The sequence below is a fragment of the Cynocephalus volans genome, chromosome 9 (assembly GCF_027409185.1).
Source record: "Cynocephalus volans isolate mCynVol1 chromosome 9, mCynVol1.pri, whole genome shotgun sequence".
Classification (NCBI taxonomy): domain Eukaryota; kingdom Metazoa; phylum Chordata; class Mammalia; order Dermoptera; family Cynocephalidae; genus Cynocephalus; species Cynocephalus volans.
Window position 1 is genome coordinate 89,299,337 of NC_084468.1, and position 12,622 is coordinate 89,311,958.

Consider the following 12,622-nt stretch of genomic DNA (forward strand, 5'->3'; position numbering starts at 1 on the left):
TTAAATAAATTATGGTGTATCTATGTGGTGGAATATCATGTAGTTATGAAAAAGAATGAGTACTTTGTGAACTAATATAGAAAGCTCTTAAAGACACATGCTAACATTTTTTAAAAGATAGGTATAGAGCAAAATGTATGTAAAAATGATTCTATGTTCATATTTGCATATGCATGAAGAAACTCTGGGAGGGAACATAAGAAACTAAAAACAGTGTGTTCCTCCAGAGGGCTGTCACACTGGAGGAATTGCACAGATGGGGGACAGGGTTGGCAAGGAGATTATCAGTGTTTACCATTGCATACTTTTTTATATTTTACAAAATCTCCATCCCTGTGAATATATTACATAGCCAAAACATCAAACTGAAAGATGTTAAAATGCTTAACTATTCTAGCACTATCAGGAATCAATGTATTATAATACCTCTCTGAGCACAGTTTAGTTTCCTCTCCTCATCAGCTGGCCTGTGAGCTGATATTAGCACCACTTCCTTCTTGTCTTTCTTTCCTTAGTCATGCTTAGTCTTTCTGATGTTGCTATAAACAATCTTGGAGGATTTTAAGGCTGCTTTGGAAGAGAAGAAAGAAGCATATGCAGTTTTTGTATGTGCATAATATTTACACCTAAAAGACATTTGAAATATTAGACAAATGAAATAAAAATTTGCAATATATTGGCATAGTGTTGTATTTAAATTTCACATTGCGATTTATTAAAAATGTATGGGCCTAGAATTCTGAGTCTGCAACTATCTCCTGAGTGCTGTGTTTTTTAGTATACTGTGTCTAAACGTTGGATATGAAGAAAAGCATAAGGAGTGTGTTTAATAAGTAGCATTGCTACAAAAAAAATGTGGTCCTATACCAACATTCAGGTCTTTGTATCCTGCAGTTTGCCATTGTCTTCAAAACTCCAAAGTATAAAGATGTCAACATTACAAAACCAGCCTCCGTATTCGTCCAACTTCGGAGAAAATCTGATTTGGAAACTAGTGAACCAAAACCTTTTCTCTACTACCCTGAAATCAAAGGTAACTCAGTTGTTTAGACTCTTGTGCTTATTCTGATAAGAAGATGAGCGGATTAGAAAAGATCAGTTCGTCACCTCCTTTGAACAGCTTCCTAGTATCTGGTGCCTGGATCTGTGGTACTTACTTTTGGAAAAGAGACAGGTAATACACTATTTTGAGGTCATGGAATTAATCCAGCTTTTTAAGACAATGTTATTTCCACCAAGTTTATATGTGATTTAGACATTTGGGAATTTGTCTTTGAATTTGAGCTTCTAACATTTATTGAGTAACTCAGGGTTCAGGCAGTTGGGATGAAAAAATGTCTTGCTGTTTAGGGGGATCAGCCACTCAGTCTACCAACCTTGGGCAGTTGAATAGAAAACTCAGTCTCCATGCAGTGCAGAACTGCAAAAATGAATAAGGCACCATTCTTCCCCTCGCAAAAGACACTTCAAGAAAGATAGATAATAGTCTCCTTAAATAGTTATAATACAACTTAGGATTTTAATAAGTACCCAAAGTGAAGCATCCACAGACATCTAGGAGAATGTTGATGAGACAGCCCTTGATCCTTGATTCTAAAGAAACCTCCAAAAAGCAGGCTTCTTGAAGGAGATATAATTTGGTCCTTCTAATTGGGGATATGTTTTATCAGTTAGACATTAAACAGAGAAGGAAGGGGTTTCCCAGGCTTAGGACACTTGAAAAGCTCAGGGGCAGAGGTAAGCTCAGTTAGTGTTTATTCAAAGAAGGGAGCACGTGAGCACTAGAATGGCCTGATGAAGGCCGGGGCGGGCCAGGAAGGCCGGGCCCAGGCTGAGGAGGGCTGTGAGTGGCTGCTAATGAATTCTGCATTGATTCTGGAGAGGGATGGCCAGGCCTGCCAGGATTTGGAATGATGGCTCTGACTTAGTTATGTGAACACTAGGAGGCGGATAATGAGTCAGAGGAGTAACATAAGAATCCAAGTGAGAAATGGTAAGGTTGGTTAAGTGTGTTAGGAATGAAAGAAGGAGGTGGTGATGTGTGAAGAGAACCTGGGTGCCGGCAGAGGTAGCAGGCGTAGGAGACTCAGGAGTTGTAGATGGTTCTAGGATTCCCAGACTAGGAAGCTTGCCACATGGCTGACTTGATGAAAGGAACAAGAGAGCGAAAGTAGTTTGGGGTGGGAAAAGAGGGAGCTCAGTTTAAAATATGTTGCATTTTAGGTTCCTGTGGGAAATTCAAGTGCAAATTCTTAGTAAGCCGATCAAAAGGCAGGACTGGAACTCAAGAGGGCAGGGTGGGAAATTCAGCATTGAGAACTATCTCAGAACAAGTTATAATAGGTACCCAAACTGGACAGTTAATCAAAGGTATTTCTTAACCTAGAGACCACTGACCCCCAAGTAGTCCATGGAGAAAAACTTGCTTTAATATAATTAGCATCTTTTGAAATCCTATTTTGTATTTGACATATTAAAAACCATGATTCTGAGAAGAGATACATAGCCTTCTCAAGATTGCATGAGGGGCCATGGCACAAAAAAATGAGAAACCCCTCGAGTAGGGAAGTGAGACTGGAGGAGGGGGGAGGTCAGTGAAATGACAGCCCTAGGGCACCCAGGTCCTTGCTAAGGGTGGAAACCACAAAGGTTTGGCAGCAACAAGCCACTCAGGGTTGGGTCCTGTAATAGCAACAAGTGATGGGTGGCCTTTGAAGAGGGCTTCCTTTCCTAGAATTCATGTTGCAGCAGGAGCATTTAGAAAACAGCTCTATGAGTTCTCATTTCTTTTTTTTTTTTTCCTGAGGTTGTGACGTCTCCACTGTTGGGTCAGGTTTGCAGTGCATTCTGCGTACTAGGGATTTGAAAACATTGTCAGCATGAGAACTTTTATGTCCTGCACATGAAATTTCATGCGCAATCCCAGTATATAGACCAGACAGGCTCTGGTTAAAGTGGGGGTGGAGGGCCCTGCCCGCCTGACCTTTCCTAGAGGCTCTTCCACATCTTTTCACTTCCCCACCCAGGAGCTGCCCAGGGTCTTCTGAAGGCTTCTGTCTGCACAAAACAATTTGAAAATCACTGCTTCGGTTTAAACACCCTTCTTTAAAAGTAGACACAGAAGAGAGACATGGTAATTTGGGGGACTTTCTGAGAAAAAAAAAAAGATTTCTTCTCCTGAAATAATGTCTTCAAAATAATGTCAGTTTTTGCTAACACAGAGAATCTTGGAAAAAAGAAAACAGGTTACCCACTTATGTATGAATCTAGACACATTCAAAGCTGAGCTTGGTTTCTAGGCTGCCTGTCTACCTTTCCAGTGGTGCCTGTTTATCAAAAAGTATGATATAGCAGAGGCATGTTTAGACTTCTACTTTCATTGCCATGCTATCGTAGTAGGAGCTGTCTGATGCTGAAATTGGGGAATTGGGTCCCCCTGAAAGTTCACAATTGTACATATGTGCTTCAAGCACATACCTTCCAGCTATCATTGATTCAAAGAGCTGTGTAAAACAAACAGTATAAGAACCATCTGGAAAAATAGTAGAGTTAGTCCTTGAGTACCAAAGGCAAGAATGGCTGACATGTATGTATTGTGATTGACTCATGAGATTAGAACTCTTTTATTGAGGATAACAAATGACTTTATTCTATAAGATCTTCTGGATTGTAGAAACCCAAAATAATAGGCCCGAGGAGAAATAATCACACCAGTTATATGACTGGGCAGACAGGTAGCAGGCTATTTAATATAGAAAAAGTATGTGGAAATGAATCCAAACTATACAACCCAGAGAATCATTGTATACATTTCTTAGAAGTCATTGAACACACCTTTCACTAACCCCAGTTCTTGCAGTCACTCCCTATCATCTCATTGCCTAATTTTATACTCTCCATTATTTTTATCAATACGTAAACTTGTTGTATCTATTTATTTATGTGTCTCTTATCTTCCTCCCACCCTCAGTAGGAAGAATCTTCTTTAGAGCACAGACTTGGTCTTTCATGTTCACTGCTATGTCTCCAGCATCTAGAACAGTATATGTTATATAGTAGACATTCATTAAATATCTATGGACTGACTTATTGATTGACCAACCAAGTTGTCACTCTCATCCAAAAGGCTGGTAATATGTCGGGTGCCATCAAGTAAGAAATTAGACATAGGTCTAAAACATTATCCTTTCATTATATAGAATCATCTAGCCCTGAACTCTGCATCCTCTATGATCATTGGCATTGTACCTCACAAAACTTCACGGAGATGGGTGGGTCCAGGGCCGACAGTTAGAGTAATCAAGAGAAGGATGATTAACAAGGGAAAAAGATAGGAGATGAACTGCTATATGAAAGCAAAGAAAAGCCACAATGACTTCTCAGTCTGAAAAGATGGAGATTAGGAAGAAACAGAATCATAATTTTTTAATTATGAAAAGTATGGTCAGGCTAAATGCAGGCATCTTTGCTGGTAAACTAGAACCCAAAAAGTCAGAATGAGGTACTTTTAAGGCACAGGCACAGGGAAAGGTGGTAGAGGCAAAAAGTTTATTTACATTTGTGAATTAAACTATTACCTAAAGTCATCAACTATTATTTAAAGTCATTGATTATTATTATGCAGACCTATTTCAGAGTGTTTCCCAAAGAAAGACATCCTAATGTAATGGAAAAATTACTAGACTTTGGGTCTGACCTTCACTCTGCCCTGACCTCAGACAAGTCACTTAACCATCCTAGCTTCAATTTCCTCTTCTATAAAAGGAGAACTTGTAGTGAGTGGCTACTTAGGTCCCTTCTAGAATAGGTTGATGTTTCATAGTACATCCCATGGTGAAGCTGTCAAGACAGACCACAAGGATAAATGAACCCAGTATGAAAATCTCCATGTTCAACTCTATGGAGATCCAGACTGTAGATTCTTTCATAAAGCTTGTCGTGTCAAATTTTCTGTTATCAGTTTTTTATCATTAAAAACTTTCTGGCTGTAGTATAGATAATATTTTGAAAATTAGCTCTTGAAAATTCCCATTTTACAATGAAATACAGCCCATGAACATCTTTGCTTTAAAAGGCAAAAGGAGTATATAGAAAATACTAACTGGTCTCTTTGCTGGAAGCCATGTCAGTAGATAACATTTATTTATAAAGATGAGTAAGTTGTCTTCTTCCCTCTTGTGTTTCATATTTCTACAGTGGACTAATATTTTATGCAAGATCAACAGTTTATAGGATGAGTAACAAGCTACTAATTACTTACGGAATAACTGACGGGGAAATTTGATAAATCTGTCCAAAAATCTTTAATAAGGAAATTGTTAAAGTGTTTCCACTTCAAGGTCACCCCTTTCTAGTGGAAGCACATTCTTCTCAAAATTTGCTCACCTTGGCTTTTTTCTTCCTATTAAGTCCGGACATGCTCAGTTTTTAAACGACTATTTAAGCGTACTTTGCTACCCCACTTTCCCTGGCTTCATCTTTCAACTGCAGTTAGATGATCATGAGATAATCAGTGAACAACAGCCTTCTACCTAGCCCTGAGATGACTGAAACAACCACAGAATTAGAAGTAATTGAAGATCTTTCTGAAAATAAACAATGACAACAACTGACATTGATGACTCAGAAACAGGACCAGTGTTAAGTATTGGGCTGCTGATTGAAAAAAGAATACCACATTGACTGTTTATTTAATTTAAACAAAACCCAAAACACCTCCTTCACTTCTTCTGCCCAAAAGAGAGAAGGGAGAAAAACAACATTTGGTAGGAAAATCACAGAAGAGAAAGAAAGAGTCACAGAAGAGAAAGAAAGAGAAACAGAAAGAAGAAAGAAAATCGCAATAATAGACCACAGAGGCAGTGACAAAACTCAGAGGGGCTGGCGAGAAGCCAGATAGTGAGACACAAAAGACAAAATCAACACATGAGGAAGGAGGGAAGTCCAGCCGGTACCTAGACCTGGACCATCAGAAGTCTCAGAGGGCATCACTTCATTTTAGTCAGGTAGTGGTCTTGAACTTTTAGCCCCCTCTTTCATTGTGTTTCTGGGATCCACCCCATTTTTGTTATCATGGCGATCACAAAGAGACAGACCTCCGTCACCTGTGTCTGCACGGTGTCTGCCTCTCACTTGACTCTTTAGTATGTCCTACACACAAGTGACAGATGAATCATCCTAAAATACCACCCTGTACACATCATTCCACCGTTCAGAAACATTCTGTGGCTCTCCTGCCTGTGAATTAATTCTCTTAGATTCGTATACTAGGTGCTCCACAGCGTGGTCCAGGTCAGCCCCATAGCTCAAGAATTCCATATTCTAATCTTTGGCTTCAGCCAAACTGATCTACTGTTGTTCTCATAAGCACCCCATGCACATCTTTCTTTCATTACTTTGTTCCCTCCATACCCCCTTCCCAGAACATCTTTCTTTTCCTTCTCCTTAAATATAGTTGATTCTGGGAAGCATTTCCTGAATTTCCCAGCCCTCAGGGACCTCGTAGAGTTCTTTGCCTGAACTCTTAGAATACTGGTCTCCACCGTGAATTTAACATGGGTAGCATTATGGTGCTGTCTTGCCAAGTCTTCATCCACTACCTTAAAATTATGTTGGAGGGTCCTTGATGACAACAAAGACATTATATCATTCTTCTTTTTATCTCCAGCATTTAACTCTTTGTAGATGCATAATAAATGTTAGTTGATAAGTAATAGCTGTTTTGTGTGACCAAGCAAAAATGTTCAATAATTTTTTTTTTAATTCCTTGTTTTTAGTATCTCAGTCTTTGATGGGCACTCCCATCTCTCACTAATTTTAACAACATTGGGGATTTAAGAAACTGTCATAGAGTGGATTTGGGTGTGTACTGCTCTGTGGTCTCTTGAGGCTTGTTCTTGGTCTTCATACCCATTGGAATAAATGTAATGCTTCTTGAAATTTGGCATCTCTTCCTCCTTAAATGCTTTCTATTTCCCTTTAAGATGTTTAAAAATACCATCAGAATCAATAGTATTTCTGTGGCTGATGGTAGAACGGAATCAATCTTTTCTCCTCTGGTTTCTCTTCCTTTAAATACAGATAAAGAGGAAGTGCAGAGGAAACGGCAGAAGCTCATGCCCAATTTTTCGGACAGTTTTGGCGGTGGTAGTGGCGCTGGAGCTGGAGGCGGAGGCATGTTTGGTAGTGGCAGTGGAGGAGGGGGTACTGGAAGTACAGGTCCAGGTACTGAAAATTTATTCTTTCTAAAGTTTTTCATATTGAGGAGGGTAGAATTTTCTTTTCCCAGGTTTCTGAGCATGACTATGGGTTGAGTGGCTATGACACTATTAAGTATGATATATTAATTAAAATTTTCCAGCACATGTAAATTTATTTTCCAAAGAAATGCATGTTCATTTTATAATATGTAAGTAATCTCAAAAACTGTAAGAAAAAACATCGCCCAAGGCCAGTTTTCTGAAGAATACCTCTCTAAACATTTTGGTTTATTTCCCCTTTGTGTGTGTGTGCATAGTTGTCTTGGTATTCTTTTGAAAATATTTTGCATATACTACATTGTAGTTGTATGTTATATATCTGTATATACTACATTGTAGATTATATATACTACATTGTAGAAAATTTGAAAATATGTAAAATCCTGCCATCAAAGGTTAACCACTTCTAATCTTTTTTTATGTGTACATTATAGTAGATAATTATGAATTTTCCCCTGAGTACAGCTATGGCCATCACTATGCATATTATTTTAATCCATTTATTTGTATTAGCTATTAATTATCATAGCACCGTGACTATCTGTATAGATTCATATGTGCTGCTTTTACCTAATATGTTAACATAAGCATTTCCCCAATGGTAATATACACTTTATGTAAGTGTAATTGTTTAAGCATCATTTTTAATGACTCAGAATATTTTATTAAGTAAACAGACCATAGTATAACTTACTTGAATGTTGCCTCCCATTTTCTATATAAAATGCTGTACTGAACTCCTATTCACATTGCTTTTCTTTTATTACAGATTATTTTTGTAAATTAGATTCTTTGAGGTAAAATTACTATGTCAGAGGGTATGACATCTAATGCCAGCTGCTTCCCCAAACAATTTTACCAGTTTATGCTTCCACAAAAAATGTACGAGAATGAACAGTGGTGGCCATTTTTCCATTGAGGAGTCAGTATGTTTTTGTGTTTTGTTTGGTTTGGTTTTTCCCTCTAGAGGTTACTTTAATGTCTTCTATGTGAGCAAGTCTGAGTTTGCGTGGTGACCACTCAGTCAGCCTCTCGCCTTCACACAGGTGTGGGAAACTCTCCATCTGGAACTCTTCCATGCTGCCCAAATCCAGGGCACTGCCTGAGTCGACAAAATGTAAAGTTGGCCAAAGCGGGCTTCTGATTGTCCCATGACCACCACGATGCATCTTATAACTCTCAACAGGAGCACCATGTGTGGGCACAACATGGTCCTCCCACTCCAAAGCCTGTGCTCACCTGAGGGATGGTCACTAAGGTTTGCTGAGTCTTTGTAAAAAGTCTTCATGCTGTTCCATTTGTTTTACTTGCCATTGCAGGGTATGGCTTCCCACATTATGGGTTTCCTACATATGGTGGAATTACCTTCCATCCTGGAACCACTAAATCTAATGCTGGGATGAAGCATGGTAAGTACTACTTTTTTTTAAAACCAAGGAAAGAAAAAAATTGCCAAAAAATGTATTTAAAATAATTACTTATCACAATGTAATTATCATCTTGAAAAAATTGATGAATGCAAATAAACTAAGAAGATACTTTTCCAAAAATTATTTCCTGTGGATGGTATAAATTCTATTCCTGATGCTTGTAAGTGGCATGAACAGGGGAAAGAAACGAGCATTAAAAAGAGACATACAGAGTGTTTACTATTCAAACATTAAAAAAAAAATCACCAAATTTATCTACTCTCTCCTATTTTTCCTTAAATACTACACTTTTGAAATAATTTTGAGTTTTATAGGGTTGGTCTTTTCCCATCAAATGCATACCCTGACTAACAGTTATACTGTGTGTTCATAGTTTATATTACATGTCAATTCTAGTATACTCATTAAATAGTACTATGAAGTCTTCCCATTTGTTGAATGCCTATTTTATACCAGGTGCTTTTACATATTTTAACTGTGATCTCTATAACTGCTCTGTAAGGAAAATATTAGTATCTCCATTTTACAGACAGAAGGCACTGAAGTTCAGACATGTTCATTCACTTGCAGAAGGCACGTAGTTGTTAGAGGCAGAAACACAATTTGAACCAAATCTGCCCATAAAACCTAGGTGCTCTCATAGTACCTGTCACATAACATAGTCAGACTTGAAAGAGCGTGATCAGAAATGGTGCACTAGAGAGCTCCCACAGTAAAGAATGTGGATTGAGATCACATCTTCACAACTTGTTTTATTAATTAGCATTAGGAAAAAGATACTCATAGCTGCTCTGCTTTCAGGTACTTTAAAAATTCCACTTTGCTGCAATTCACGGAAGAGCTTTATTTCATTTTTCTCCTTTACAAATAAATAAAATGATGTGTGTTTTTAAAAGTATATTTTTTAAATGTTTTTTAGAAGTGAGAGTTTTAAGATAACTCCAAAACATGTTATTTGTGATATGACCATTTTAAAAAGAATTTTTAAGTATTGTTTTTCTTTTCCCTTTGCAGTAAACTTGCTCATACCTTTATCTGGCCTACATTGAAACAATGAATTATAATAATTAATAGATTTTACTGAGAAAAAGTTAATGTTTTTGCATTTATCTTGGGAACTATAGACACTGAATCTAAAAATGACCCTGAAAGTTGTGACAAGAGTGACGACAGAGAGGCTGTAACTATCTCTGGGAAAGTAATTGAAACCACAGAACAAGATAAGGAGGCTTGCGAGTCCAGAGATGGGAACGATGAGGTTGCTCTGACGTATACAGTGGGAGTAAAGGAAGAGAATGCTGGGTTTCAGGGTAAGTGGGCACACAGATGATTACATTATATTGGTTGGCTGGGCAAGGGTCAGTTCTAAGTGTAGGAAGCTATTTCCAGAAGACAGGTTTATCTTCTGTTAATCTAAAGATGATATATCAATATCTAGTTCAATGTGCTCTTCAAAGCCCTGTATGCCTTTTGAAAAGCATGTGTCTTGTACCAACACTGGGATTTCCATTTTCCCAGTGTTATCTTTAAACATAAAGTACAGAAATTTACATGCACATTCTCCTTGTAATCATGCAGTTTTAGGGTATTGTGAGAGACAATCAACTTCTTTTCTGGCACAGATAATAAATAGAGAACAGTTTCCATAACCATTTAATATCACCTCTTTCTAGAATCTAGTTTAACTGTCATACTGAAATAGAACTTTGCCTGAAAATAGGAACTTTTCTTTTCATCCTGTTGCCCTCTTTGAAGAAGTTGGATTAGGAGAAAATGTACATTTGTGTTCACTTTGAACCAATATTCATCAGTGTATGTGTCACAATTCCAGATCATCCTAGATTGTGCTGAGAAGACTTCTTCTGTAAAGGGAAAGATAGTAAATATTTAGACTTGGTGGCCACATATGATTTCTATTGCACATTCTTTTTTTTTTTTTTTAACACCCTTTTAAAAATGTACAAACTGCTTAGCTGGGAAGTCATATAAAAACAGGCTATACGTGGGTTTTGGCCCAGAAATCACGGTATGCCATCCCCTGATGTTAAAGGAGCTATCTTAACAAAAACACTAATGGATCATTGAAAGTCTGTCTGTTTATGGCAGAGATGTGTTTTTTTTGACACATTGCTTAATGAGATAGTAACAGTTCCAATGAAAGATTATTTCATCAAGAGATCAGTTATTTAAAATTATGGCAAAATCCAATCAACATTGTTTGGAGATTAATTGTTCCCCTTAAAATAACAAATATTTCTGAACATTTTTCTCCCTGATAAACCATAGATGGGTTTTTAGACCATTCTCTAACATATTTGTCAGTGAGCCAATGTTGAATTGTGCTTTTTCTAGTGAACACAATCCAGAATCACTAAAAGGAGCATTTTCAACTAAAATGATATATGTTGAGGTATCAGAACCCTGATGCTGGTGGTTTTGGCCTCAGGCATGCCATACCTGTAGAGCGAATGTAAGAAGCTCAGCTCTGATTGTGGTCATTGCCTTGCAGATAACCTCTTTCTAGAGAAGGCAATGCAGCTTGCCAAGCGGCATGCGAACGCCCTTTTCGACTACGCAGTGACAGGGGACGTGAAGATGCTGCTGGCCGTCCAGCGTCATCTTACTGCAGTGCAGGATGAGAACGGGGACAGGTAAGTCAGGACTTCTGCATGACAAGAGTTGTTTTAGGGTAGGGAAGAGAGAAAAGTCTTGTATAATGCACACCGGCTAGAGATAAAAAGAATTATTTTTATATTTCACAGTTATTAGGCCCTTTAACTGAAACACTCTCTCTAGGAAAATAATATGTCAATAAGGTTGAGTAGCAACCTTAGAGACCTGAGAAGCATTCCTGAGAAGGTTTGCTTCTCCTGTCCTGCTGCTGTCACCTATTGGACTCTAGAAGAGCTGGAGTGCTCATCCAAGAGTATGTCTCTCTGGACAAGAAAACTAAGATGTGTGTAGGTAATGGTTCTTTTTGAAAAGCCTTGCATTATTTATGATAATATTTGGAGAATTTTTAAGAGTCCTTCAAAATCCCTGAAGCATTGTTATCCCAACTGCATATTTGTGATGATAGTATACTCAAAAAAAGGCTCAATGAAAGCAGCAACATCAACAACAAACTGATTGAGGCTATTGTCATTCTTTCCCAGGTACTGGTTCCTTCTGTACTGCCTCTATTAACGGTTACCAGTCTGTGAGTGGATCAGACTCTTGTGACTGCCCCAACCCATGTTGTGTGGGAGTCTAACATTCCAAACACCATGCCTTCCATTCCTGCTATTACTCAGATTATATTTGCAAAGCCACCTGGCTTCTTTCTAAAACTGTTTTCTTAGTCCTTTCATTGAGATTTCTAAAATGATATCGAAAGTCTATAAAAATAACAAGATAGTAGGCTTCAGATTCAAGTCAAGTGCCTTATCTAAAACCTTCCTAAAATAGCATCAACCCTGAGAAATCATTTTCTGTGGAAGAGCTCATGAGTGCTGTGTTTTAAATCTTAGTTTAAAAGCTGAACCAAATGCTTTAGGAAAGTGCCAACCTCAGGGTTTCAAGCAGAGACCTTTGTTCTCATTCCTTGCAACCTAACCAAGGATGTGGTATAACCACTGGCCTTGTTATACAGTAGAAGAGGAACCAGTACCACCTTCTCTGTGTAAGGCCATGAACAGCAGGATGTGTTTTTCAGGGTTAAATAATCCAATTAGCCTTCAATACCATCTAACCACAAGAGAAAGCAGTTAAGACAGGACAGCAATGTTCCAAGTAATGTTGTTAGGGACCTGCTGAATTGATAAGTCTAAAGAAGATGAGCACATACAAGTTAGAAAGGGAGGATTGTGGAAAGGATTACAAGGCACATGCATTCTGGTGGGTATATAGAGGGGAAAGCACAGACATGTGTAAGGACCCTAGACCTATATGGAG

At 38.1% G+C, this 12,622-nt stretch overlaps 1 protein-coding gene across 3 annotated transcripts in view; it reads left to right on the forward strand.

The window, feature by feature from the left end:
* The window catches only part of NFKB1 (nuclear factor kappa B subunit 1), a 128,172-nt gene that overhangs the window by 94,799 nt on the left and 20,751 nt on the right, over nucleotides 1-12,622 (forward strand). For all 3 annotated transcript variants that reach the window (XM_063108728.1, XM_063108729.1, XM_063108730.1), the window contains 5 exons: nucleotides 895-1,033; nucleotides 7,081-7,224; nucleotides 8,579-8,668; nucleotides 9,814-9,999; nucleotides 11,199-11,340. In XM_063108728.1, the coding sequence (XP_062964798.1) occupies nucleotides 895-1,033; nucleotides 7,081-7,224; nucleotides 8,579-8,668; nucleotides 9,814-9,999; nucleotides 11,199-11,340 (701 nt within the window). The remainder of the gene's footprint in view (nucleotides 1-894; nucleotides 1,034-7,080; nucleotides 7,225-8,578; nucleotides 8,669-9,813; nucleotides 10,000-11,198; nucleotides 11,341-12,622) is intronic.